We start from the raw sequence: 26912 nt of genomic DNA, 5'->3' as shown, positions 1-26912 counted from the left end.
TTTCTTTCTTTCTTTCTTTCTTTCTTTCTTTCTTTCTTTCTTTCTTTCTTTCTTTCTTTCTTTCTTTCTTTCTTTCTTTCTTTCTTTCTTTCTCTCTCCTTACCTTCTATCTTATAATCAATCCTGTGTATGTGTTCCATGACAGAAGAGCAGCAAGGTTTAGGCAAGTAGGGTTAAATGCCTTGTCCAGAGTCATACAGCTAAAAAGTGTCTGAGGTAAAATTTGAACCCAGGTCCTCCAGTCTCCAGATCTGGCTCTCTAGCCACTCTATCTCTAACAGTCCTGGGTCTATGTTTTTAAGTTGAAAATGGCGATGGCACAAGAACGGACACCACACATACACACATACAGGATGGGCATTCTTTGCAGGGGTTCCGCTTTCCAGGTTTTCTTCTAAGCACTGGACAGGAGGGATAAAATGGATCAGCCCCATTTTAGTGGCAGAGAAACTGCCCTGAATTTCATCTTCTTAACTCTCCATTTTCAGGCAGGGGTTTCAGAAGAATATTCATTGTAAGTCAGAATTCAAATCAGTTCCAAGGCAGAAGGGCTAGGAAATTGGGGTTAAGTGACTTGGCTAGGGTCACACAGCTAGAAAATGTCTGAGGCCAAATTTGAACCCAGGACTGCCCATCTCCAGGCCTGGCTCTCTATTCACTAAGCTACCTAGCTGCTCTGATATATAAAATTGGAAAAGGTGGTGAAGTACTGATAAAGTGTTTGTTAATTAATGCTACAAAATGCTTTGCTCCTTTATTTCCCCACTTTAAATTGAGAGCTATTTCTTCAGATGCTCATTTCTTTTTCCCTTCCTTCTTTTCTCTTTCCCATCTTCCTTCCTTCCTCCTTTCTTTTTGCCCCCTCCCTCTTTTTTCTTCTCCCTCCCTTCTCTTCTTCTTCTCTTATCACTTTCCTTCCTTCTGTTCTTCCCCTTTATTCCTTCTCTTCTTCCCTCCCTCCCCTTTCCTACCTTTTCTTCCTCTCTTCTTCCTTCCTTCCTTCTTTTCATCCTTCCTTCTTTTTCTCCTTCTCTCCCTCCTTCCTTACATTTCTTCCTTCCCCTACTCTCCTTTCTTCAAGGATTTTTTCTTTTTTATTTTCTTCTTTATTTCCTTTCTTCTCTCCTCTCCATCTCGCTTTCCTTTTCTCTTTCCCTCCCTCCTTCCTTTTTCCATTCCTAACCCTTACTCCCCTCTTCTTCCCTCCCTCTAGCCTTTTTTCAGATGTTTTGACAATTTTCCTTAGATCAGTTCAACACTATAGTTTTGCTCAATCCTTTAGGTATCATCTTTATTAGGATAAAATGGATAATATTACACAGAAAGTTTGCATGCCATTTCACTTTATTTTCCAATTGTATTTTAGATCTTACATAATGTGCCTTACCTATCATGAATAAATGATCTCTCCTCAAGCAGATTTTTGCTTTTTTCCCTTTCTCATTAAAGGAAGTACAACTAAAATATGATCATCCTTTTATTTATAAAATGCTTTTTTTCTTCTTTAAAGATATTTCACATTTAGTAGTGTATAATAATTTATTCATCTGAGAAAACGCATATTCCTCAGGGTTTATGGAAAAGAAAAGTATCTTTTGTTTAACTTACTCTTACAATGCTTATAATGATTTGGGAAGCAGCAACATCCAAATCCATAGTAAGTGACATAAATCACAAATGTTACTTCTATCAACAATAAAACTGCAATAAATATGTGTGTGTATATTTGTTCATTTCAGAAAGGGAGTACTCTCTCAAGTTCAAATTCATAAGGTTCTGGCAGTAAGTCAAACCATATGATTTAAACTTAAATGGAATGGATTTCTTCACAACAGTTGTGCTTTGCCTGGTACAGCAGGCATCACATCAATAGAGGAGTGGTTCATTACATTCTTCTAATGAAATAAGGTCTCTTGGGTTTCAGTTTGGTTTCAAACAGAAAGTTTGCTGTTTCTACATTGGACATAACAGAAAATTTTATTTTGACCACTGAGGTCCCCAGGAAGCTTCCAAGTGCCACACAGAAATGATTCATTATGAGATATGGAAGCCAATGGATAGCTTCCTAACATTCCCCAATATTGATAAATATTCAGTGGAACTTTTCTTTAGGAAAATGTAAAATTGATAAACCAGTAGGTTCCAGTTAATAAACTTGGAGTTGTCAGTGTCATTGCAAAGTTAGGTTTGACTTGGAAATACTATTCTAAGTGCTACCAGAAGCTGTACTTGGACTCTGCTGCTGCTGGGGAAAAAGACAGTTCTCCCTACAAGGTGATGCGGTGGAAAGAGTTCTGAATTCAGAATCAAAAGACATTGGTTTAGATCTTGGCTCTGCTATTCTCTGTGACTTTTGAGATGTCATTTAACCTCTCTGGGCTTCAGTTTCTCTATCTGTGGAAAGAGGGACTTAAGGTTCCTTTCAGCTCTGATCTTCTGACTTTACCTTTGGCAAATGAGGCCCTATATGACCCTAGATCAGGCCATCCTTCATAGTGAGGGAAAGTGAGGTGGGACATTATTAAGAGGTTCTGCTGTACCCCCACCTGCCCTTATCGCCTAACCTTTGCCTTTGTATAGGTTTCCCCCAATCCCTGAAATGTACTCTCGCCTTTCCTCTGTCTTGTAGATTCCCTTTCTTTCTCTCTGTCTCTCTGCCGCTGTCTTTTTCTGTCTCTGAGATGCAGAAAATGCACTCTCTTCTGAGTACACCTTCCCTGACCTCCTTAATACTATTGCAAAACTGCCTTTTGTTGAACTAATTTGTATAAATTTGCATTTATTCACTTTATATTCATGATGTATATATTCTTATACATGCAATTAGAATGTAAGCTCATTGCAAATAGGGATTGTTTCATTCTTTGTACTTGTTATCTCCTGTACCTAGTACATGGTAGACATTTAATAACTACACATTGATTGTAATTTTCACTATCTCTAGCAGCTAGAGATAGTACTTATTGCACAGTGCTGAGTGTGGTGCAGGAATCTAGTAAATCTGGGTTAAACTGGATATTTTAGGAGTCCCATGTGGTCACTCTCAGTAGCCCAACAGAATCTCATAAAAATAATGTAATTATGCCCAGCATTGAAGAGGATGATATCAAAGGAATGACAGGAGTTAAAAAATGTGGCATCAGATAAAAATATGGATGGAATATTTTGGAAATCTTTATATATAATATCCAAAGTTCATGATCAAATGTAGAAAGAAATAGTCTCCCTCCAGAATAACTAATCAATTTTTTTAATGTTCCACATGATTTTACTTTTTCTTGAAAATGTTCTCATTTGTAGGGAACTTTTCCCAATGCTTACTCCCTGTGATTACTATATATCCATCAGCTATCACTTAAATGTCCCTGTGTGCTGTGTTGGGCATTGTCCAAACAACTTCTCCAGCAGAGAACATAGATCTTTCTGACCCTTGGAGAGGACAGCTAACAGCAGAACTTCTGGCTTTATTATACACTTTAAAACATAATACTATTAGACTTCCTTCCTTTCCTTTTTTTCCTTAATTCCTTTGATATTCTCGACCTTTTGTTCTCCTAGCTAAAAAAATATGTTTTCTAGTAATGTAACTGGAGTAGCATTGAATAAGTCGATTTCTTTAGGTAGGATTGTTATTTTGTCTCTAGTATTGTCATCATTGGTTCTGCCCACCCATGAACAATTAATATTTTTCCAATTATTTAAATCTGACTTTATTTTGTGAAAAGAGTTTTATAATTATGTTCATGTAATTCCTGAATTTTTTTTGGGGGGAAGGTATACTCCCAGGAATTTTATTCTGTCTGTGATTATTTTAAATGGGGTATTTCTTTTTTCTTCTTGCAGATCTTTGTTATTAATATATATAGAAATACTAATGATTTATCTGAATTTCTTTTATAGCCTGCTACTTTGCTGAAATTATTGATAACTTCAACTAACTTTTCATTTGAATCTCTAGGATTTTCCACATACATCATATCATCTGCAAAAATAGATAGTTTTATTACTTCATTGTGCATTCCTTTTTCTTCCCTTAATACTATTGCTAGCATGTAGATGTTTTGCTTTTTAAGACCAAAAGATCATAAGTTTGGAATTGAAATGGATCTTAGAAGGCATCAATGACCCTTAAAGATGAGGGAACTGAATTCCAAATGATTTGCCTGAGATCACAGAGGTAGTTAGCAGAAGAAGTAGACTTCAAACTCGAATTCTTTTATTCCAAGCAAACACTTCATTTCACTATACTATGCCTAGCATTATCATCCTTATTTTACCTCAAAAAGGAAATCCTCATGTTGATATTTGCCTCTAGGTAGTCAGCAAGCACATCTTCATTTTTAGAAAAAACAAACATTTGCCTATTTGTATTGTTTCACTATGGCAATTTGACACAATCACTAGAGTTATTGCTCAATTGTGTCTGACTGTTTATTTTTTTAATTTTTTTTTAAACCCTTACTTTCCATCTTAGAATCAATACTGTGTATTGGTTCCAAGGAGTAAGAGTGGTAAGGGCTAGGCAATGGGGGTTAAGTGACTTGCACAGGGTCACACAGCTAGGAAGTGGCTGAGGCCAGATTTGAACCTAGGACCTCCTGTTTTTAAGTCTGACTCTCAATCCACTGAGCCACCCAGCTGCCCCCCATATCTGACTTTTTTGTGACCCCATTTAGGATTTTCTTGGCCAAGCTATTGGAGCGTTTTGCCATTTCCTTCTCCATCTCATTTTACTGATGAAGAACAGAGGCCATCATGGTCAAGTGACTTTTCCAAGGTCACACAGCTAGGAAACATCTGAAGCCAGATTTGAACTCAGAAAGATGAGTCTTCTTGACCCCATGCTCTACATTCTATCCACATTATCACCTAGCTGTCCATCCATCAATAAAGAGGTAGCCTTAAAGACAGAAAGACCCACATTCAAATCTTATCTCTTTTTTAAGCAATTTAAGTTGCTTAAACACTTAAGGGCCCCAGGCTACTCTCTAAGGATGTAAATACATACATCTAGAGTTGTGAGAGACTCAGGAAACACATAGCCAATGTGGCTTCCCAGGTGTATTCTTATCTTGAACATATTATTGATTTATTAATATTGTAACCTATATGCTCATGGGGGCAGCTGGGTGGCTCAGTGGATTAAGAGCCAGGCCTAGAGACTGGAGGTCCTAGGTTCAAGTCCGGCCTCGGACACTTCCCAGCTGGGTGACCCTGAGCGACTGTGTGTCCCATTGCCTACTGGTTGTGGCCCTATGCTCCTAGAATGGAGTCCCAGGATAAAAAAAAATATGCTCATGTACCAGACTCATCATCATATTATTTCTCTATCATTGTATTTAATTGATACACTATTAATCTGACCATTCTCAAAACCAAAGGTCAGGAGAATTCTTGGGCAGGATGTTAGCTGTCACAGGGTTCTAGTTCCTACCTTGACAGACCAGATTCTCTTCCAGTCACATGATTTATTAACCTCTTCCTCTTTGATCTCGTGGTTGTCAATTGAGCCAATGTTAAATAAGATGCCATGTTCATTGGCTACCTCCCATTCCCCATTCTTTGATTCTCCAATAAAAGATTGGGGACATGTGTAGCTCTCATTTCCACCTTCGGAGGAGCACACACGTTGGATCCCATATTCTTGAAGCCTTTGTCTCTGAGTTGTTTCCTTGGTTGTGTTCCCTCTCTCTTTATGTCCTTTACCCAATTTCCCTCGGTTTCTAACTCACCTTCTCAGGTGCCCACCCACTAATATATTAATTTGTGGCTGTAGGCAGTCACAGCCAAACCCTTCCCCCATTTTATAAATGAAGAAACTGTGGCTTAACAAGTGACTTCTTGAGCCAATCACACAGGCATGAAAACATTGAAGCTGGAATTGGAACACAGATCCTTTGACTGCAGAGCCTAAACTTTTCCCATTGTACTAATCTGTACTAATGGAGGATATTCTTCCTCGGGCATTCTCCTATTTTGCTGAACTTGGTACTTCTTCCCTAACTATCCTCTTCTAATTTCTGGAATAAATGACTAACGACGGGGACAATATTCCCAGGGACTTCACTACAGGATTTATGGAACTCATTGGGCTAGGGAAGAATTATCGATTTGGGAGAAAACTTCTTAGGGAACTTTGGGAGCACTAGGTTCAGGGATGGGGATTATGGAGATCAATTAAGCATAAGCTTTATGGCAGGCACTGTGGTAGGCAGTGGGAATATAAAGGCAATAAGGAGAAACAGCTCCTGTACTCAAAGGAGCTTGCATTCTCCTGAGTTTATCTCCTGGTTAGAAAGCGGATGTTTCTAGATAAGGTAATATGTGATGATATAAGGGGGAATATTAGCCCTTCTGGTATTCAGACCAGATGTCCTCTGTCTGTTCCAGTCTAGTACCTGTGATTTATTTTGTTTTCTCTTCTCCCCCTCAGCATTGGTGCCTTGATTGGACTGGGAATTGCTGCCCTTGTTTTACTTGCCTTTGTCATCAGCGTCTGTGTCCTTTGCTACTTATTTCTTTATTCAAAACCTCAGAAATTAGACACAGGACTCAAACTCCAACACCTGGAGGCTTCTTCAGGAGAAGGTAATCGGCAGCCATTATTGTGACAATGTGTTTATGCTGTCTCTGAATAAGAAAAACGCTGAGCTAGTAGCAAGCCAGGCTGTTAACACCAAGTTGCTAGCTTTTAAATTCCAAATTATTACTAATCTTTGCAAATCCCACATTGAATGGGCTTTGGGAAATTTTCTTAAAGAAGTAAAACGAACCAGAGAGAGTTCCCAGGAGAAAGAAAATTTTGTTCCAACCAAAGCATTTTATGTCTGATACAGGACATATACCTATAAGAGAGGCTATCACTTCTGATTGTTTGAAATTACTTTGTCTGAGACAAGTCAAGAGAATCAGATAAACAGAGCAATCAAAGGCATGATACTTAGATTTCAGGGCTGTGGTATTACTCTTACTATAGTGTGGTAAATCAGCACTGAGTGAATTAGCATTTTATGAGTGTCTACTGTGTGTGTGAGGGCATGGGACACTACCAGAAGCTGGAAGGACAAACAAAAAAACATGAAAAATGTGATCTTTGCACCAGTGAAGGCTTCTAATGGAAGGTACAGATGTAGGTATCTATCGGCAAATTCATATGTATATATGCTTATTATGTGACTGTGAAATAGTTTGACATTTCCATAGGCCAGTGATGGGCAAATTATGGCCCTCAGGCCAGATGTGGCCCCCTGAAATGTTCTATCTGGCCTGCCTGATATTATTCCTAATGTGACAAATACAATGAGTAGGATACAATACAATGAAACTCCGAAAGAGTTGCCTTAGAAACAGACTGACAGATAAGCATTTCTTTTCCTTTGGCCCCTCTTTAAAAAGTTTGCCCATCACTGCCATAAGCCATGCATTAAAAAATAAATCTTCATTCTTTATAGTCGCATATTGTGTGTACGCACATAATAGGTGTGCTTATATATTTATGCCTAAAGATGCAATATCTTTTCACTAAGCTCCCCTTTTTCCTTCCTTAAAATAATATAAAGAATCCAAGATCATAGGGAATGTATTATCTCCTAAGTCACTGATAACACAGCTGGTTAATTGTTGTCCTTTGTACTGGAAGGGGACCAGAATGACATCACTATTTCAAGTTATTGTACAGTGTGATCAATTGTCTAAGACTGATCAGACCAGTATGAGCTCAGAAGGCTTTACAGATCAGGCACAAATAGTCAAAATAAGCATTTGGGATAGAGATGTTTTTAAATTTTCATATCTTGTATTTCTTTTGAGCGCCTGAAATTCTGCTTTGCTCTTAGAACACACCATCATGTGCCAGTGTCTCCTATGTTTTATAATCAATACCAGAGTTTTTCAGAGAGACCTTGAGAACGTCTTTGTATATATAGCTTCTTCTAACTCCAAGTAAGCACTTTGTCTTGTGTGAGTTCTCTGGGAAAAGTCTTTTAAGCATTCAAACAATAAGGTCAGCCCATCAGAGTTGCAATCTCTGCAGTAGAGCTTGGCAGTTTAGCTCAAGAAAGGTCCTCAGTATCTAGCATCTTATTTTGCCAGATGATCTTCAGAATCTCCCTAAGACAATTCAAATGGAATGCAATGCAAACTAAAATGGAAGGAAATTATTAAAAGTTTAGAGCATAGCAAAATAACATTACACAGTTAAAGAACAGTGTAATGTTGAAATGCCAAGGGAATCTCATCTAGTCCAAATCCTTATTATTCAATATTGGTGTGACAAAATCTCTGGGCCTATTTCCTCATCTTTAAAATTATAGCAGTTTAGTATAGTAGAACAAGCATTGGCACTAGAATCAGAAGTCCTGGATTCAAATCCAGTCTTTGACATTTGCTGCTTGTGTGACCTTGGGCAAATCACTTAACTTTTTTGGGCCCTCAGTTTCCTCATCTGTAAAATAAAAAGGCCTCTGAGGCTTCTTCTAGCTTACAAGATATTTATGTAATGCTTTGAGATTTATAAAGATGATGTTTATGATTTATAATCTCTAGCTCCAAATCCTATGATATTGTATTATAGATAAGCACTGGGAGGGGTTAATGCCTTGCCCATGATGAATTAGGAGTAGAAATGTGGAATTAGAATCTATTACCTTAAAAACTAAGATCCCCAGCAAAACTACGATCTCCAGCACCCTACTCACTTCCTGTCATTACATGCTGATGTAGACAGGATATAAATTGGGTGGAGTTCCATGTCTTGGTCTCTTTCCTTCCCATGACAGCTTTGATGGAGCAGGGATTTTTGAGCAGGTAGAAAAACTTAGTCACATGGTTCTATTTTGTCAGATAATAAACTTTATAAAAATAATACTTGAAACATTGGACATTATGGCAACCAGAAGTGGGGTTCAGAACCCTTAATTCTCTCTGAGTAGATTAGTTTGAAAAGAAACCATGTTTCTCCTGCCCCTCCTCCTGGGAACTCGCTTCAAAGTTTTCCTGGCATTGCTGCTACCACCTGTTGCTGCCAATCCTGCTTCCTGCTGCTAACTCCCTGGGTGGTCCCAGCTCCTGCTGCTGCTGTTGCTTTTGCTGCTGCTGATTGCCTCCAATAAGCTGGAAGTCCTTGGAGCTGTTCTCCAAACAAGCTGGGAAAGTATAAATCCTGCTTTCCCTTGCATTGCCAACATCTGAGTGCTTGCCTTGGAAGTCTTGGTGTGCTTCCCTTAGGCAATAATTAGCCTCCTAAAGAGTTTTTACCTGAGGAGAGCTTCTACCTTCTTAACTCCCTGTCCATGTGGCATGGGAAGCAAGCTGCTCCCTGATGTTTTTAGCCCTAGGGGGAAGGGAAGGAAGGTTACTCTTCCAAACAGGAAGTAGAATTACAAGTATGACCCACTCTATGAAAGAGCAGTGCATCACCTATCTCAAACAGCTCCCAGTTTTAGGACTTCTTTTCTTTCAACCATTCCTGGGTCCACTGGTCCTTGCAATTAGCCTGGGTAATCCTACAATTCAGGGGGGAAGGTTCATCTCCTTACATTTCCTTGCCATTCTGGCCTGTCCAGTCTGTACAATACATCCAATATGGGATTCCTCCACATTATGTTCAGCAAGGAATTCTCCCTCAATATGGGAGATCCCAGAGGTGTGAACAAAAGGAACCTAGATGGATGATGATAATAATGGGGAGGAGAAGGAACCTTAAAGAGTCTGGAGGTGGATTTTAAGCCTTTTCAGACTCCATTGTTTTATGGAAATTTCTGTGTCAGAATTGGAAAAAAAAAGAAAAAGAACTCTTGAATTCAGTGCCTGTATCCTGTCACATATATTGTATTTGCTGATTGCTAGTTTTAAGATTTTATTTTGTTTGTTAAGTTTGTCAAGTTTAAGCTACTGTGTTTTGGCCATTAGCTATATATTCTGTTGCACTGTACCTTTCCCCTATGACTGAACTGGAGAAGATACCATTGTAAAAGTACCTTTGAGTTGTTTGTAACAAGAGGTAAGGGTCCATTTAGTAGCTGGAATGAAGTGCTATAGCACTATTCCTCTCCTCTAGATTAAAATGCATGAGACATATGAAAGACATGCCTTTTAGAGCAGTTATAATCTCATGTCAAAGGAGGGAGCAGTATTATAGTCCTTGCCTCCACAGTACAATGGATGGGACATATAAAAGATATGCTTTTAGAGCTGTTACAGTCCCATGCCAAAAGACGGAGCAAACCTAAGGGGTTGGTTACCCCATGAAGGGCTATAGTCTTTTTTTTTTAACCCTTGTACTTCGGTGTAGTGTCTCATAGGTGGAAGATTGGTAAGGGTGGGCAATGGGGGTCAAGTGACTTGCCCAAGGTCACACAGCTGGGAAGTGGCTGAGGCTGGGTTTGAACCTAGGACCTCCTGTCTCTAGGCCTGACTCTCACTCTACTGAGCTACCCAGCTGCCCAAGGGCTATAGTCTTATAAAATTTTCTTAAGGGGCATGGTACCCCTAAACGGCCCCCAAGAGGAAGCATTTCAGCGAAGATTGAAAGCCATGAGCTTCAGGGGCTACCTGAGTGGATCCGAATACTGGTCAACACCCTCCTAGGGAGGATTGTATAATTGTCATAGGAATTGAAACACCCTCTTCAGGGGGGATTATGTAATTATTATAGGGATTGTATAATTGTCATAAAACCAAAAAATCTTTTTCTTCTTTTTTTTTTAAACCCTTAACTTCTGTGTATTGGCTCATAGGTGGAAGAGTGGTAAGAGTGGGAAATGGGGGTCAAGTGACTTGGTCAGGGTCACACAGCTGGGAAGTGTCTGAGGCCGGATTTGAACCTAGGACCTTCCGTCTCTAGGCCTGACTCTCAATCCACTGACTTACCCAGCTGCCCCCCTAAAGAATCTTTTAAGAAAGAAACATTTCAGGAAAAAGAACTCGATAACTCTTTGATCTAGAAGATGAATTGTTTGAAGAGGGCACCATGAAGATGCCTGAAGAAACCTCCACAGCATCAGAGGACCCAGAATGAACCATAGAGTATAATTGATTGAACTATGAGGGGTTGTAACATTTATTTTGTATGTATACTCTTATGCCAAAGGGGACTGCCCCTTAATTGGCTTTTTGTCAGTGTGCCTAGCAGTCATTGGTTTTGTTCTCTTTCCCCTTTATCCCCAAATTATTGTAATTTATAAATTGGTTATGTTTACATAATCCACTAGGGATTCTAATCTCCCAAAGGATCCCAGGGGGGATTGTGTAATTAGAATCTGTTACCCTAAAAACCACGATCCCCAGCAAAACTATGATTCCCAGCACCCTACTCACTTCCTGTCTTACATGCTGACATAGACAGGATATAAAATGTGTGGAATTCTGTGTCTTGATCTCTTTCCTTCCTGTAGTGGCTTTGGTGGAGCGGGGATTTTTGAGCAGGTAGAAAAACGTAATCATGTGGTTCTTTTTCATCATATAATAAACTTTATAAAAATAATACTTGAGGCACTGGACATTAAATCCTACAGAAACTAGAATCAGAGCCCAGGTCTCTTGACACCCACTATACTATGCTATCTATTATTCTAGATGTGAATAATATTTTGAGAGAGAAATATAAAATAAAAATGAAACTCAAATAAAAACAAAATAGGTACATATTTGCTTCTCATTTTCCTTAATTATATTCTTTGTAAGGAATTTTTGCCTATATTAAGACTCAATTAGTGCAAATAAATCCTCTGAAATAGTTGCATATATTTGAATTTATACTAGATGAAGTTATAATATGTAAAATATGGTGTTTGTTTCTAGTCCAATGGAAATAAGCAGTGTAAATTCAAATAATGTGGCCACTTCATAGGTTTTGTTATTCTCACCAGTGGATATCCAGTTGTGTATTGAACCTTGAGAGAATGCTGAAAATAAGAGAGGTAGAATGACATGTTGAAATGGGGGCTAAAGAAGCTGGCTTCAAGTCCTACCTCCTAACCCAAAGGCAAAGCCATTTACTATCTCAATGTCCAGCACATCTCTAAGATTATCAGTAGCTGAGCAGGGACTGATCTGCATAGGCAGAATTAATAATTCAACAAATGTTTGTAAAAGAGCTACTACATATGTGCTATGCACTGTTTGGGCCATGGTGAGACAAGCGATATACGTACAAAGAATAAAACAATCCATGCTCACAAGGAGTGAACATTCTAATGGGGGAGGCAAAATATATGTACACACAAAACATATACATATACATATACATGTATATGCACACACACATATATAGATATGTATTTAGATCTACATATATACATACATAGAGAAAACATATAGGCAAATATAGAAATTATCTATCTGTATATATAAATAATGTATAAACATGTATACCTACATGCTTATATATACATATGTATATGTATGTGTATATATATATATACATATATATATATAAACATAAACTTAAGGTGAATAAATACTAAGTACTTAAATACAAGGAATGGAGGGCACTAATAGGTGGGGGAATCAGGACAGGTTTCATGTAGAAAGTGATAATTGAACTGTCTCTTGAAGAGGAAAAAAAAATCTCTGATGTAGTGGCAAGAATACTGAATTCCATCATAGAGGAGTCAGTGCAAAGGCTGGAGGTGGAGAAGGATTTCCTTCATTGAGATTTAACAATACCAAAAAAAAGTCCATTCCCACCACTCCCAAGCCCCGCCTCCTAAATCCCCTAACCCTGTCAGTGTATTAGTACTAAACATTAATAATTCACCCAAATATACTAACTTTGATTCCTACTTCCATAGTACAGTGGTGCCTACCATAGTGGGTACTCTAAGATTCCAAGGGAGGAGAAGAGAATTTACATGTTTATTGGAAGCCTTCAGATTTCTAATTTCCCCTGGAAGTAAGAGTGACTTCCTACTTCATTCTACATCCCCCAGAGAGCTGAATAGATTGTCATAGCAGCAGCTGCACAAAAAGCTGTGGTAAAATTTGTGAGAGTTGTACTGATGGGTTCCTTAGCCTCAGGATGAGGCTGAGATCTCTTCAAAGCCCTCTTTTGAAATGAAGGCTTAAAGATTACAAAACTGAACTATCTTATTGTTAGACTGAGTTAGAATCATCAATCCGGGTGTATAGGCAGAGCTGCTCTACATGATAAAATAAAGCAGGAGGTTAAGAAAATTAGAAACAATCAGATCATAAACATAATTTTACCCAGTTTATACTATGAGAGTAGGGAGAAGCTTCAGGACATCTAGTTTAAACTTCCACTTGCCACCTATGGCCTGACCTCATTGTTGATTTGATTGAAATAGAAACTTTGACTTGTGCCTTTGCCTTTCCTACCTTAGGAAGCCTCATGGCCACATTGCTCCGAAAGGCTCATCATATTGGTGCCAGTTTTAATGGAAACATAGCTGACTTAGTTTATCTCTACTGCACCTCGGAATTCCTAAAAAAAGCACTCCACTGGCCACAGACTCAGGCTACAATGTTCACTATAATTCTGAGCTTACATAAAATCTTTTCTTTAATATCTCCAACAAGTGGCTGTTTATTTCTGTTTAACACTGCCAATGATCCCATACTCTCCACTGAAATGTGACTCTAACCATTTTGATATGTCTCTAGTTATTAAAAGGGCTACAAGTTTTCTCCATGGCATAATTCATCCAAATTAGTGGACAAACCCAAATTAGAATAGTTATTGCTCTCAATATTTCCTCACCTAACAACCTTCAATTTCCTTTTAGTCATAATTGTCTTTTCTTTGCAGTCTGAAAATCATTTGCAGAATCAGAATATCAGACTTTGATGGGATTTCAGAAGTCATTTCTTTTAAACCCTTAAGGGCTAGGTAATGGGTGTTAAGTCCAGGGTCACATTAGCTGTGTATGTCTGGACCAGAAGTGTCTAAGGCCAGATTTGAATCCTAGATCTCCCATCTCTAGGCCTGCATCTCCTATTTGCCTCTAAAGTGATTTAATTCTATAACATTCCCTAAAAGTAGTCATTCTTCCATGACTGGGATCTTACTACCTCCTAAGAAAACTGGTTTCACTTTCGGAGAGCTATCATTGCTAAAACATTTCTTCTTATGGTGAGTCGAAATTTGCCTCTACAATTTTTTTCTTTTTTATCTTTAGAATATTTTCCTATGGTTACATGATTCCTGATTCCCCCCTGGCCCCCTCTTTTCACCCCCTCTTGGGGCTAACAAGAAATCCTACTGTGTTATACATTTATCATTATTCAAAACCTATTTCCATGTTATTCATATTTGTAGTAGAGTGATCTTTTAACATTAAAACCCTAATTATATCCCTATTAAACCATGCCATTGATCATATGTTTTTCTTCTGCATTTCTGCTCTCACAGTTCTTTCTCTGGAGGTGGATAGCTTTCTTTCTCATAAGTTCCTCTGGATTTTCCTAGGTCATTGTGTTGCTGCTAGTAGAAAAGTCTGTTACATTTGATTGTGCCATAATGTATCAGTCTCTATGTACAATGTTCTCCTGGTTCTGCTTCTTTTGCTCTGCATCCATTCCTGGAGGTCTTTCCAGTTCACATGGAATTCCTCCATTTCATTCCTTTCAGCACAATAATATTCCATCACCAAAAGATACCACAATTTGTTCAGCCATTCCCTAATCAAAGGACACCCCCTCATTTTCTAATTTTTTGCCACCATAAAAACACAGCTATAAATATTTTTGTACAAGTCTTTTTCCTTATTATCTCTTTGGGGTACAAACCCAGCAGTGGTACGGTTGGATCAAAGGGCAGGCATTCTTTTAAAGCCCTTTGTACATAGTTCCAAATTACCCTCCAGAATGGTTGGACCAATTTGCAACTCCACCAGCAGCATATTAGTGTCCCAATTTTGCTACATCCCCTCCAACATTTATCACTTTCCTTTGCTGCTGTATTGGCCAGTCTGCTAGGTGTAAGATGGTACCTCAGTGTTGTTTTAATTTGCATTTCTCTAATCAAGAGGGATTTAGGACACTTTTTCTGTGCTTATGATAGTTTTGATTTCATCATGTGAAAACTACCTATTCATGTCCCTTGTTCATTTGTCGATTGGGGAATTTGCCTCTACAATTTTTACCTACTTTGGGCTTCTGAGGACAAACAGAGAAAATCTCATTCCTCTTTCACATGATAGCCTTGCAAATACTTGAAGATAACTGTCATATATCCACTGATTCTTATCTTCTTCAGACTATACATCCTCATTTCTCTCAACTGAGTCTGTGTAGAATATAGTTTCCATGCTTCTCACTAGTCTGATCATTTCCTTCTTGATATATTTTGGTTTCTCAGTGCTTTTCCTAAAATGTCCATAACAGGAGGAAGAAAGGAAAAACAAATATTTATCAAATGCTTAATATGTGCCAGGCATAGTTCAGGGGATATAAATATAAGCAAAAAGAAAGGTAGTCCCTGCCATCAAGGAGCTTAAATTCAGATAGGGAAAGACAGCACACAAAAGGGAGATGAAAAACTGGGAAAGGAATGAATATATATTGTTTTAATTTTTGTTATCTGGATCCTGTTTTTTGATGGGAACATGGGAGAGAATGGTTTTGAAATTCTGAAGTTGGAATAGGACCAGGAGATGAACAAAGACCAATTTGTGTTCTTTCACAAAATGAAAGCCACAAAAGAAACTCACTAAAGAGAGAGGTGGGAGAGTATTATAGAGCCTAATGCAACTAATAGTTCAACTGTCATCTGACCAGGGAAGGGTACAGTAGGATCATCACCTCCTTTGTTCTGGACATAGTACGTGTATTTAAAAAAAACACATCTTTGAATGGATAACAATAAGATTTCAGAAAGAGGTGGAAAGACTTACCTAAACTATTGTAGAGTGAAATAAGTAGAACCAGGAAAATATTGTGTATAGTGATCCAGAACAATTCAGAGGGACTTATGAAAAAGAACACTATCCATATCCATAGAAAGAATTGTTGGAGTAGGAATGTATATGAAAGCATATAATTTATCACTTGAATATTTGGGCATATGTTTTGGGGTTTTGGTTTTATAAGATTATTCATTTACAGAAATGACTAATTTAGAAATATGTTTTGCATGATAACACATAGCTAGACTGAATTGCTTGCCAGCTCTGGGAGTGGGGAGTGAAAAAGGAAGGGAGACAATTTAGATGATATAACTTTGGAAAACTTATGTGTAAATTTGTTATTAAATAAAAAATAATGAAAATGACAATTTAAAAACCATACATTTTGAAATCATTAAGCAGCTTTTTATGAAGCCCAGGATTACATTAGTTTCCTGGGCTACTCTGTCACTCTATTGTTGTATTTGGCACTGGTAATGCACTAGAAACTCTGTCTCTTTCTGAAAAGACAAAACAAAAAAAGAACAAAACAAAAATTTGTTGCTTTCCTACACCACCATACCCATCATACACGTGTAACAATGAATTTGTGAATGTGAATGTAAGAGCCTACATTTATATGTACTAAATTTCTTTTAAAAATTTATAGGTATCTTTTATTTTTAAATCATTTTCATTTCTGAATATGTCCCTCCCTTTTCCCTACTCTGAAAGCTATTTCTTATAATAAAGAATAAAAAAGAAATGGAAGAAAAAGCAGTTCTGTAAAATTAACCAACACATGAACCATAGCTGACTATTTGCAATACTCCAGACTCATATATATCCTCCATCTTTATAAATAAGAGAAGAATGTACATTTTCTCAACTCTTTTCTGGAACCAAATTGGCTATTATAATTACATAGTATTCAGAGTCATTTTTGGTTGTTCTTTCCATTGTATTTCATTGTATGCAGTGGTATTCTGGAGTCAGCTCATAAGTTGTTAGATTTTGAGTATGAATATTTTACACTTCAGAAATTGGCAAGTGCCTCAAACCTGAATTTGACTCATTGTAAATGGATTTAAGAAAATGATAAAGTGTTAATAATGCATATTAAACTTAAAAGTGTGTCATGTATATTTTCCCCCTCTGGAGCTAGTTTTTAAGTATTTAGCAGCACAGTCTTGATTGTATTAGGCATATCCTATCATTTTAGTTCTTGCAATGTCACTTACTAAATATCTGACACTGGGGATGTCTTGACTTCTCTGGATATATAGATTTTTCATGTAAAATGAGAGAGTTGGATTAGATAATATTTATCTTCATCAAGTTCTCAGATCCTCTGATCTTTCTAGTTTCTCCTTCATCAGAATTATTTGTATTTTCCATCAGAATCTCATATTTAAGAATATTTCATCCTTCTTGGGTTATCTTTCTTTTTGGAATTTTAGACGATATGATCCTACTTACCTTTTCTGTGAGCTTTTTGAAATCTATCTTCCTTAAACTTGGGATGTGCACCAGACTGTGCCCAGATGTCCCCTTCTCTAATAGAGGCCTCTTACTCTCAACGTCCTCATTATTTCTACTTCAGAAATAGAATTCATCCATCACTTCCTTCACTTTTTGGAGAATGGAATTATCAGTAAGACAAGGCAAGACTCTACTTTTGGCATAGAAAGAGCTTCAGCAAATGTTTAGATAATTGAAATTCCCTTTTACAACTAGATGATTCTATGTCAGGCTTGTGATTTGTTTCCTGATGTCATTATCCACAATCAACTATCTGAGTAATTGTCCCAAAGTTCTATTTCATTTTGGCTCTGAAGACCTAGCAACAGAATTTTGTGACTTGGTGATTCATCCTTTGTGATTCTGTGACTATATTATTACTAAACTAGTAGACACGTCCATTGCTTATATAGGTAACCAACCCTTTCCACTTTGAAAAACTTTTTATTAATTCATTAAGTAAATATATATTTAATGCACGCTACATACCATACTATTCTAGATATTATGTATAATAAAACATTGTACAAGACATCTTCTCTGCCTTTAAGGAGGCAAATGTCAAGTTGATTTTGATGCATTTGCTGATTTAAGAGTGATATAAAGACAGAATTTATGTAAATGTTGTCTCCCCTTATTAAAATATAAGTTGACTGAAAGGATACCCCCCCACCCTTTTCTTTGACTTTCTAGCACTTAGCATAGTAAATGGAAGATAGTAAGTGCTTAATATATTTTATTGATTAATTTTTTAATTAATTAATTAATAGTTTATTGATTAATTAGGATTATTGGAATAGGTATACATTGTTGGAGTATAATTTTTTTTGAGAAATTTCCATTGAACCATTAACTGGAGTCTGATATGCCAGTAGCAAAATAACAATCAATGAACATTTATTAAACAGTTATTATATGCCAGACATGTACATAAAGACTAATCTAGCATGTTTGTACAGAAATAGATGTCTAAAGTTGTGGCTATTGAGAGCATAAAGCATTCAGAATGCTTTGTAAAATAGATCATAGTCAAAACACGTGAATTAATACATTAAGTAGGTCAAGTAATCCGTCCAAAAGAAAATACATTTCAACAGCTGATTTTTTTCCCCCATAGAACAATTTTTTTTAAGAGGAAGGCAACCTTTAATGCTTGAGATTAATTATTATTTTTGAAATTCTTCTTCATTAGAAAAAAAATTCAAAGATTTTTAGGGAAAGTAGCATTTATGCACAAAGATGAACCAATTTCAGTGCCTTGGACATTTCTTCCCTCTATCAACTTTGGTGGTAAGGTTTTCTTGGAACTGTTAAGTCTAATAAGGCTCTTTTTTTTTAAACCCTTGTACTTCGATGTATTGTCTCATAGGTGGAAGATTGGCAAGGGTGGGCAATGGGGGTCAGGTGACTTGCCCAGGATCACACAGCTGGGAAGTGGCTGAGGCCGGATTTGAACCTAGGACCTCCTGTCTCTAGGCCTGACTCTCACTCCACTGAGCTACCCAGCTGCCCCAAATAAGGCTTTTTTTGACAATGATTTTTCTACAGTTCATTTAAATACATATAATCTGGATTCATTCTTCTTTATATATATAATTTAAACTTTTAACAATGGCCTTGAAAAAAATGGGTCTTTGTGCTATGATCCTAGGATTTAATTGAGCTGGCTCTGGGACAGGGGTTTTTCCCACCTTAAAGAGCTATTGATGAACAATTGATCAATCTTTTGATCTTGTAATTATCTTCTATTCTAACCTTTGTTAGAAAGGAGCATGTTATAACAATTTTAAACCATTGTGTTTAAAAACTACTGCAGTAAAAGTCCCATAGTTTGTTAAAATTGAGCAAGGTGTTTATTACTCTTTGAGAAGAAAGGACACTGGATTTGGCACCAGAGGACCTGGGTTCAAATCCTAGATCTGTCATTTTCTACCTATATATCCTGTTTCCTTCATTTTTCTCATTTTTTAAATGAAAGTATGGGCTATTTGACCCCCCAAAGGCCTTTTAAAATATAACATCCTATAGTCTTATGAATTTTATAAATACATACAATTCCTTAGTAGGGACCCAATAAATATTTGTTGAATGATTGATTTCATAATCAAATACATCTAAAGAGAGTACATAAGAACACAGTCATCTTCCTAAGCATCATTTCATTGTTACTCTGAGAGTTTCAGTCAATGTTGAATTCTAATGTCATAGTGTGTGGAAAAAGAAAAGTTGATAGAGGAATCTAGAAGGATGATCTTACTAAAGTCAATTTGGAGTGGAATGGGTGGGTATAGTAGAGCATTTTTCAAATTCAAATTTTAATCCAATGAATTATTATGTGCCTACTGTTAGCCTAGAGCAGTGATGGGCAAACTTTTTAAAGAGGGGGCCAAAGGAAAGGAAATGCTCATCTATCAGTCTGTTTCTAAGGCAACTCTTTCAAAGTTTCATTGTATTGTATCCTACTCATTGTATTCATCAGATTAGGAATAATGTCGTACTGCCAGATAGAACATTTCAGGGGGCTGCATCTGGCCTGCAGGCCATAGTTTGCCCATCACTGGCCTAGAGAATAGTTAAGTACTGGAGGAAATACAGGGTTTAGAGAAGATGTTCTGCTCTCATTGTGCCTGCATTCTGCTAAGTGCAAAATAGACATATATTGATATCTTTCACCAACCAGTGTAACATAGAAGAATAAGCAAAATCCCATCTAGAGAGTAGTAATTTGGCCTAATGACAATATGGCAAGTTGTAAAAAATTTTCATGTCAGGCATAGGAACTTTCCACAGTAGACAAAGGGGTTTACTGAAGATTTTTGAAAAGACATGACATGACCAGATTGATGCTTAAGGAAAATTACTGACAGTGTTATGAAGATTAGATTGGAGGAATATTAAGAGTTGGGAAGCTGTATCAGAAAGCTAATTAAATATAGACGAGGTAGCTGATAATGGAAGGTTGTGGGATGGTGGTAATAACACAAATAGTAGAAAAGTAAGTCCAAGAGGTTTTTTTCCCCCCTAGGGATAGAATGAACTAACCTTGGTTAATTAGGTAAAGGAGAGAGAAGAGCCAGAAAATCTCAAGATTATAAATATGAAAGACTAAAGTGAAAAGAAGGTACAATTTTATAGATAATCCTCAATTTGGTACATACTATTTCTGAGGTGCAGCTGGGACATTCCAGGTGATGTATTAATGGAGCTGAAGATGCAAGTTTGGAGCTTAGATGGGAACTCAGGAATGGAGATTGATATTTACATAGACGTTTGTTGGATCTGTAGGTGTGACTAAGACCACCAAGAGAGAGAATGCATTGTCGTAAAGTCTACTAGCCTCTTTTGTGATAACAAATGGTATTCTCTGTAGGTAGAGATAAACAAGGAATTGTAGCAATAAGGCATTATACCTAAGATACCTAGAAGGAAAAATGCACTGCACCAAGAATCCAGAGCTTGGAAGGAAACTCAGAAGATGGCATAATCAATGTGCCTGTGGAAAATGTAACTAATTCTTTTGAAATTGGCTCAGAAGACAATTACCCCTCTTTCTCAAAATAGCTAGAGAAAAAAAAATCCATATTAAATACAAGTTTATAGGATTGTAGAACAAACTAGGAGAAAAGGGTAAAGAAATTAAATTTAACTCAAACTGTTTACTGTTTTGGTTTCCTTTTACCTCCTCACTTTTGGCATCATTTTTTCCTTTAGATAGTTTATCTATCTTCCTCAATGCCCTCCCAATAGTATCACTTTCAGCATAGACCTCTTCTATTATTACTTGATTAAGTTTATCTGTTTTTCTGGTCTATATTTCTTTTTGTATCATTTCGGTCTCCTCTCTAAGCCCTGCAATGTTAGGTTCCAAGTATGGTGGTTTTACTCTCCTTGATAGAGAAAACAGTTTATTAAAATGGATTTTATAAATCCTCCATTTTCCTCTGGCTTTGTAGTTCTATTTTCCTCAATGAATGCCTTTGGGAAGGCTCTGCTAATTGGATATTTTTTGATATTTTCTTTTTTCTCATTTAATTTAATTTTTTCTCAATTACATGTAAACAAAACATTTTAACTTTTTTTAACATTTATTTTTTTTAAAATTAAATTAAAATTAAATTAAAAATTCTTTCCATCCCTCCTTTCCCCCTTCATTGAGATCAGCAATTATATCTAGATTATACATGTGTTGTCATGCAAAATATTCTTATATTAGCCAGTTTGCAAAAGAAAACAGTTTTAAAAAACAATAATATTATATTGGTTTGGCCTACTCATGAGCAGTTAATATTTCTATAATAGTTTAGTTCTGACCTTATTTTATAAAAAGTATTTTATAACTCTGTTAATATTGTTCCTGGGTTTGTTTTGATAAATAGATCCACAATTATTTTATATTCCCTGTAGTTATTTTAAATAGAATTTCCTTTCCTCTCTCTTCCTGCTAGATTTTGTTGACAATATATAGAAATGCTGATATTTATGTGAGTTGATTTTATATTTTACAACATTGCTACAATTGTTAATTGTTTTAAATAGTTTGGGGATTGATTATCTTGTATTCCCTTACTAGATCCTCATATCATCAACAAAAAGTGAGAGTTTTGTTTCTTCATTTCCTACTTTGATTCCTTCAATTTCTTCGTTCTTCTCTTGTGATAGCTAGCATTTTTCAGGCATTATTGAATAATAGTGGTGATAATGGGCATCTTTGATTTACCCCTGATCTTATTGAAAAGGTTTCTATCTAATCTCTATTACAGATAATGCTTGCTGATGGTTTTAGATACATACTATTTTTCATTTTAAGGAGAGTACCATTTATTTCTATGCCTTCTGTTGTGTTTACTATGAATGAGTGATGCATTTTGTCAAAATCTTTTTTAGTATGAAGATAACCATATGATTTTTGTTATTTTTATTACTTATATGATCACTTATTCTGATAGTCTTCCTAATGTGGAGAACCAGCCCCTGTGTTCCAGATAAAAATCCCACCTGGTTGTAGGGTATAATTTTTGTGATATGTTGCTATAATCATTTGCTACAATTTGTTTAAAAATGTTGGCACCAATATTCATTAGAGAAATTGGTATACAGTTTTCTTTCTCTGTTTTTGCTCTTCCTAGTTTAGGTATCAATACCATGTTTGTGTTGTAAAAGGAATTTGGTAGGACTCCTTTTTTGCTTATTTTTCTAAGCAGTTTATATCATATTAGAATTAATTGCTCTTTAAATGTTTGGTAGAATTTATTTGTGAATCCATCTGATTCTGGAGATGTTTTCTTAGGGTGATAAAAATGACTTCAATTTATTTTTCTAAGATATGATTACTTAAATGTTCTATTTCCTCTTCTGTTAATCTGAGCAATTTATATTTTTGTGGCATATTATTAGTCAAAATAGTTCCTAGTAATTGCTTTAATTTCATCTTCATTGGTGATAAATTCATACTTTTCATTTTTGATACTATTAATTTGTTTTTTCTTCTATCTTTTTAAAAAACCAAATTAACCAATGATTTATCTATTTTATCTTTTTTTTCTTCATAAAACCAGCTCCTTTTAAAATTTATTAGTTCAATAGTTTTTTTTACTTTCAGTTTTATTCATTTGACCTTTGATTTTCAGGATTTCAATTTGGTGTTTAATTGGTTACTTTCTATTTGTCATTTTTCTAATGTTTCTTTTAAGTTGCATACCCAACTCAATTCTCTATTTTTATTGACTTAAGCATATAGAGATATAACATTTCCCCTTAGTGAATGAATCCCAAAAATTTTTGTCATTCTCTTTAATGAAATTACTGATTGTTTTTATGATTTGTTCTTCAACCAACTCATTCTTTAGGATTAGATTATTTAATTTCCAATTAATTTTTGTCTATGTTTCTATAATCTTTTATTAAATATAATTTTTATTGCATTATGGTCTTAAAAGGATGCATTTAGTTATTTCTGATTTACTGCCTTTGGTTGTGAGGTTTTTATGCCCTAACATGCCATCAATTTTTTTAAAGATGACATGTACAGATGAGAAAAATGTATACTCCTTTATATTCCCATTCAGTTTTCTCCAGAGGTTTATTATATTTAACTTCACTAAATTTTTATTCATCTCCTTAACTTCTTTCTTGTTTCTTTTAGGTTTAGACTTACTAGTTCTGAGGGGAAAGGTGAGGTCCTCTACTAGTATTATTTTACTGTCTATTTCCTCTGGTAACTCATTTAACTTTTCCTTTAAGACTTTGGATAATATGCTACTTGGCACAAATATGTTTAGCATTCATATTACTTCGCTGTCTATGGTACCTTTTAGCAAAATGTAGTTTTCCTTCATATCTCTTTTAATTAGTTCTATTTTTGCTTTTACTTTTTCTGGGATCATGATTGCTTCTCCTGTTTTTTAAAAACTCATCTGAATCATAATAGATTCTGCTCTGGCCCTTCATTTTCATTTAGCATGTGTCTGTGTGTTTTTTCAAAACAATAAATTGTTGGATTCTATTTTTAAAAAATCCATTCTGTTATCTACTTCCATTTCATGGGTGAATTCATTGCATTCATATCTACAGTTATGATTATTAACTGTGTTTTTCACTCAAACTTATTTCCCCCTGTTTATCCTTCTCTCTCTTTTTACTTGTTTAACTCAAAAGTCTAATTTGCTTTTGACCACTACATCTCTTAATACACCTTCCCTTAAGTCAACCCCCCCTCCACTTCTCTCATCTTCTTATTCTCCTACTTTTCTATATGGTAAGATAGATTTGTATATTAATTGAGTATATATGTTAATCTCTCAATTCTCAATTCCATTCAGAGTAAGATTCAAGGATTACCTACCACCTCTCTTACCCCCACTTTGCTCTCTATTATAAAAGTTCTTCCTTTTGTATCCCTTTTATGAGATAATTTACTCCATTCTTCCTTTTTCTTCCCCCTTCTTTTACTTCATATCTCTTTCTTACCTCTTAATTTTATTTTTTTAAGTCATCCTTTCATGGTCATTTCACATTCCTGCCCTCTCCTTATATCCCTTCTAACTGGCCTAGTAATGATAAAATTCTTAGTATGTAAAATTATCTTTCCATATAGAATGTCTCATTCTTTACCTGCATCTTTCTGGAGTGTGGCTATACTCCCTGCCAAATGCAGTGTCTCCTTTTCATCTAGTAATTCTGAATCAAAGCTGGGTGGTTGATGTTGGTGGGAGGGGAAGAGAGATGTTCCCTTCTCTTCTCTCTCTTCCCAATTCTTTTTCTGTACAGGAGTCTCTTTTTTACTGATTTGCAAAGATACCAGGTCTTGAATAGCTGGATGGGGAATCTCCTTTTAGGCATGATTCTACGTAGGACATGACAAATAAAGTGTGAGGAGGGACTCACATCTTTTCTCCTTTGCAGAAGAATCAGAGGAGTACGTTAGTGAGTAAATAATGGAAGAAAGTTTTGGCTCCAGTTTTGCCTGATAGCAAAATGTAAGATGTCTTTAGTTTCAATGATACATACTATGGACATCTGGGTGAGAGGATATTGAGTAGGAAGAGTTTTTAGGATTATATATACCCTTCTTGAAAAGTAAATCTCAAAGGGAATAAAAATTTGGTTGTAATCAGAAAAAAAAAAGATGAGATAAGTCAGAATAATTTAAAGAAGAGAAGCACTGTCCACATTTCTGATGAGGACAGGTAGAGAGATGTTGCCAGCTCATTTATTAAACCAAATTCAAACATGTGCAGTTTGTTAAAATCTAGCTGAAGGGCAAAAAATGATTAAAGGAGGCCTGAGATTAACATTTGAGTACCAGGTATAAAAAACACAATAAAAAAATAGAATTATTGGTCCCCAGAAAGGGGGAAAAAAGGAGAAATAAACAAATGATTATTCATATGCAACAAATCTTTGAGCAATTCAAATGCATCACATTTGTCTTTAATAATGATGATGATGATGGTAATAATATCCAGAATTCTTATAATGCTTTAAAGTTAATGAAAAACTTTATAAATATTATCTCATTTTATCTTTGCAACAATACTAGGAGGTAGATACTATTATTATCCCCATTTAACAGATAAGAAAACTGAGGCAAACAGAGATTAAGTAACTTGCCCTGGGATCATACAGCTACTGTATGTATCTGATATTGGACACTTCTTGATTTCTGACTCAGCACTCTATCCACTGTGTTAGCTACTGCCTCTTTGCTTTAGAATGTATCTATGCAATGTTATTATGACCAAGAAATGAGTAGGTAGCATTATACTTAGCTTCCAGATCAGGTAATTAGCTTTCTAGATAAAGAAAAGCCAGAATGCTTTTCCATATTAGTTTTATTTCCTTCCCTTCTTAAGTATCTCTTTGGGGGAAACAATAACTTTTGAATAATGTCAGCTATTAACATACTCCAGATTGTAATTTTCTTCTTTCTTTTTTCATTATGTGTACCCAGGACAATTTATTGGTGGGGTATAAACAAAAGGTCCTTTTGCACTAATTAGAGAAAGACTGTGAACAGAAACAGTGTCCATTTCCTAATCAAATCAGATCAGTTTGGTATTTTAAAAAACATAATTTTTCTCTCACAGTTTGAAAAATTAGGTTTTGTCGTTCAATCATTTATGACCCTTTGTGACTCCATTTGAGTTTTTTTGGGGAAAGATATTGGAATAACTTGCCATTTCCTTCTCTAGCTCATTTTACACATGAGGAAACAGAGACAAACAGGATTAAGTGACTTGCCCAGGGTCACAGAGGTAGTAAGTGTTTGAGGCCAGATTTGAACTCTTTTATCTAGTTCTGGAATTCTATCCACTGTGCCACCTAATTTCTCTGAAAAATTAGGGAAATTACTTTAATAAACAGGTCTAATAAACTGTATCCTCCCCTTCTGTTTAAAAGAATTTGGCATTCAGATAGTATGAATAAGGAATGAGCCACAAGAGACCTCACTGTTCCTAAAAGAAAGAGAAAATCCAATGCCATAGCATTAGAACAGAATTTTGCAAATCAAAAGAGCTCAATGAGGGGAAAAGCAAATTAAATAATAATTTTTTTAGTTGTTTCTAAAATTAATAAAATAGAAATCAGAGTAGTCTGAATGTAGATAATTTACAGAGAATACCCAAATTAATTGCATTAGGAACAAATTAATCGCTTTTCCTTATTAGAAAGTGGAATATGATTGGGCAGAATGTGATTTCTTGAAAGTCAAAGGAAACATAAATCTAAATGTGTAAGGATTAGGAAACCAGGAAGAGAGGACTGTTTTAACCAATTACTGACTTCAGAGGAACACTATTTAAAGCAGTTTTAAAGTGTACAGTTATTTTTTTAAACATTTATTAATATTCATTTTTAACATGGTTACATGATTCATGTTCCTACTTTCCCCTTCACCCCCTGCTCTTCCCCCACCCATGGCCGATGTACATTTCCACTGGTTTTAACATGTGTCATTGATCAAGACCTATTTCCAAATTGTTGGTAGTTGCATTGGTGTGGTAGTTTCGAGTCCACATCCCCAATCATGTCCACCCCAACCCATGC

The 26912-nt window shown here is 35.9% G+C and overlaps 1 protein-coding gene across 1 annotated transcript in view; it reads left to right on the top strand.

The window, feature by feature from the left end:
- SHISAL2B (shisa like 2B) overlaps positions 1-26912 on the top strand; it is a 40167-nt gene that overhangs the window by 1072 nt on the left and 12183 nt on the right. The window contains exon 2 of the mRNA XM_044657719.1: positions 6434-6588. Within this exon, the coding sequence (XP_044513654.1) occupies positions 6434-6588 (155 nt within the window). The remainder of the gene's footprint in view (positions 1-6433; positions 6589-26912) is intronic.

Source organism: Gracilinanus agilis, chromosome 1, assembly GCF_016433145.1.
Source record: "Gracilinanus agilis isolate LMUSP501 chromosome 1, AgileGrace, whole genome shotgun sequence".
Taxonomy (NCBI): Eukaryota; Metazoa; Chordata; class Mammalia; order Didelphimorphia; family Didelphidae; genus Gracilinanus; species Gracilinanus agilis.
Note: the sequence above shows the minus strand (reverse complement) of the source record. Positions and strands in the feature narration are given on the sequence as shown.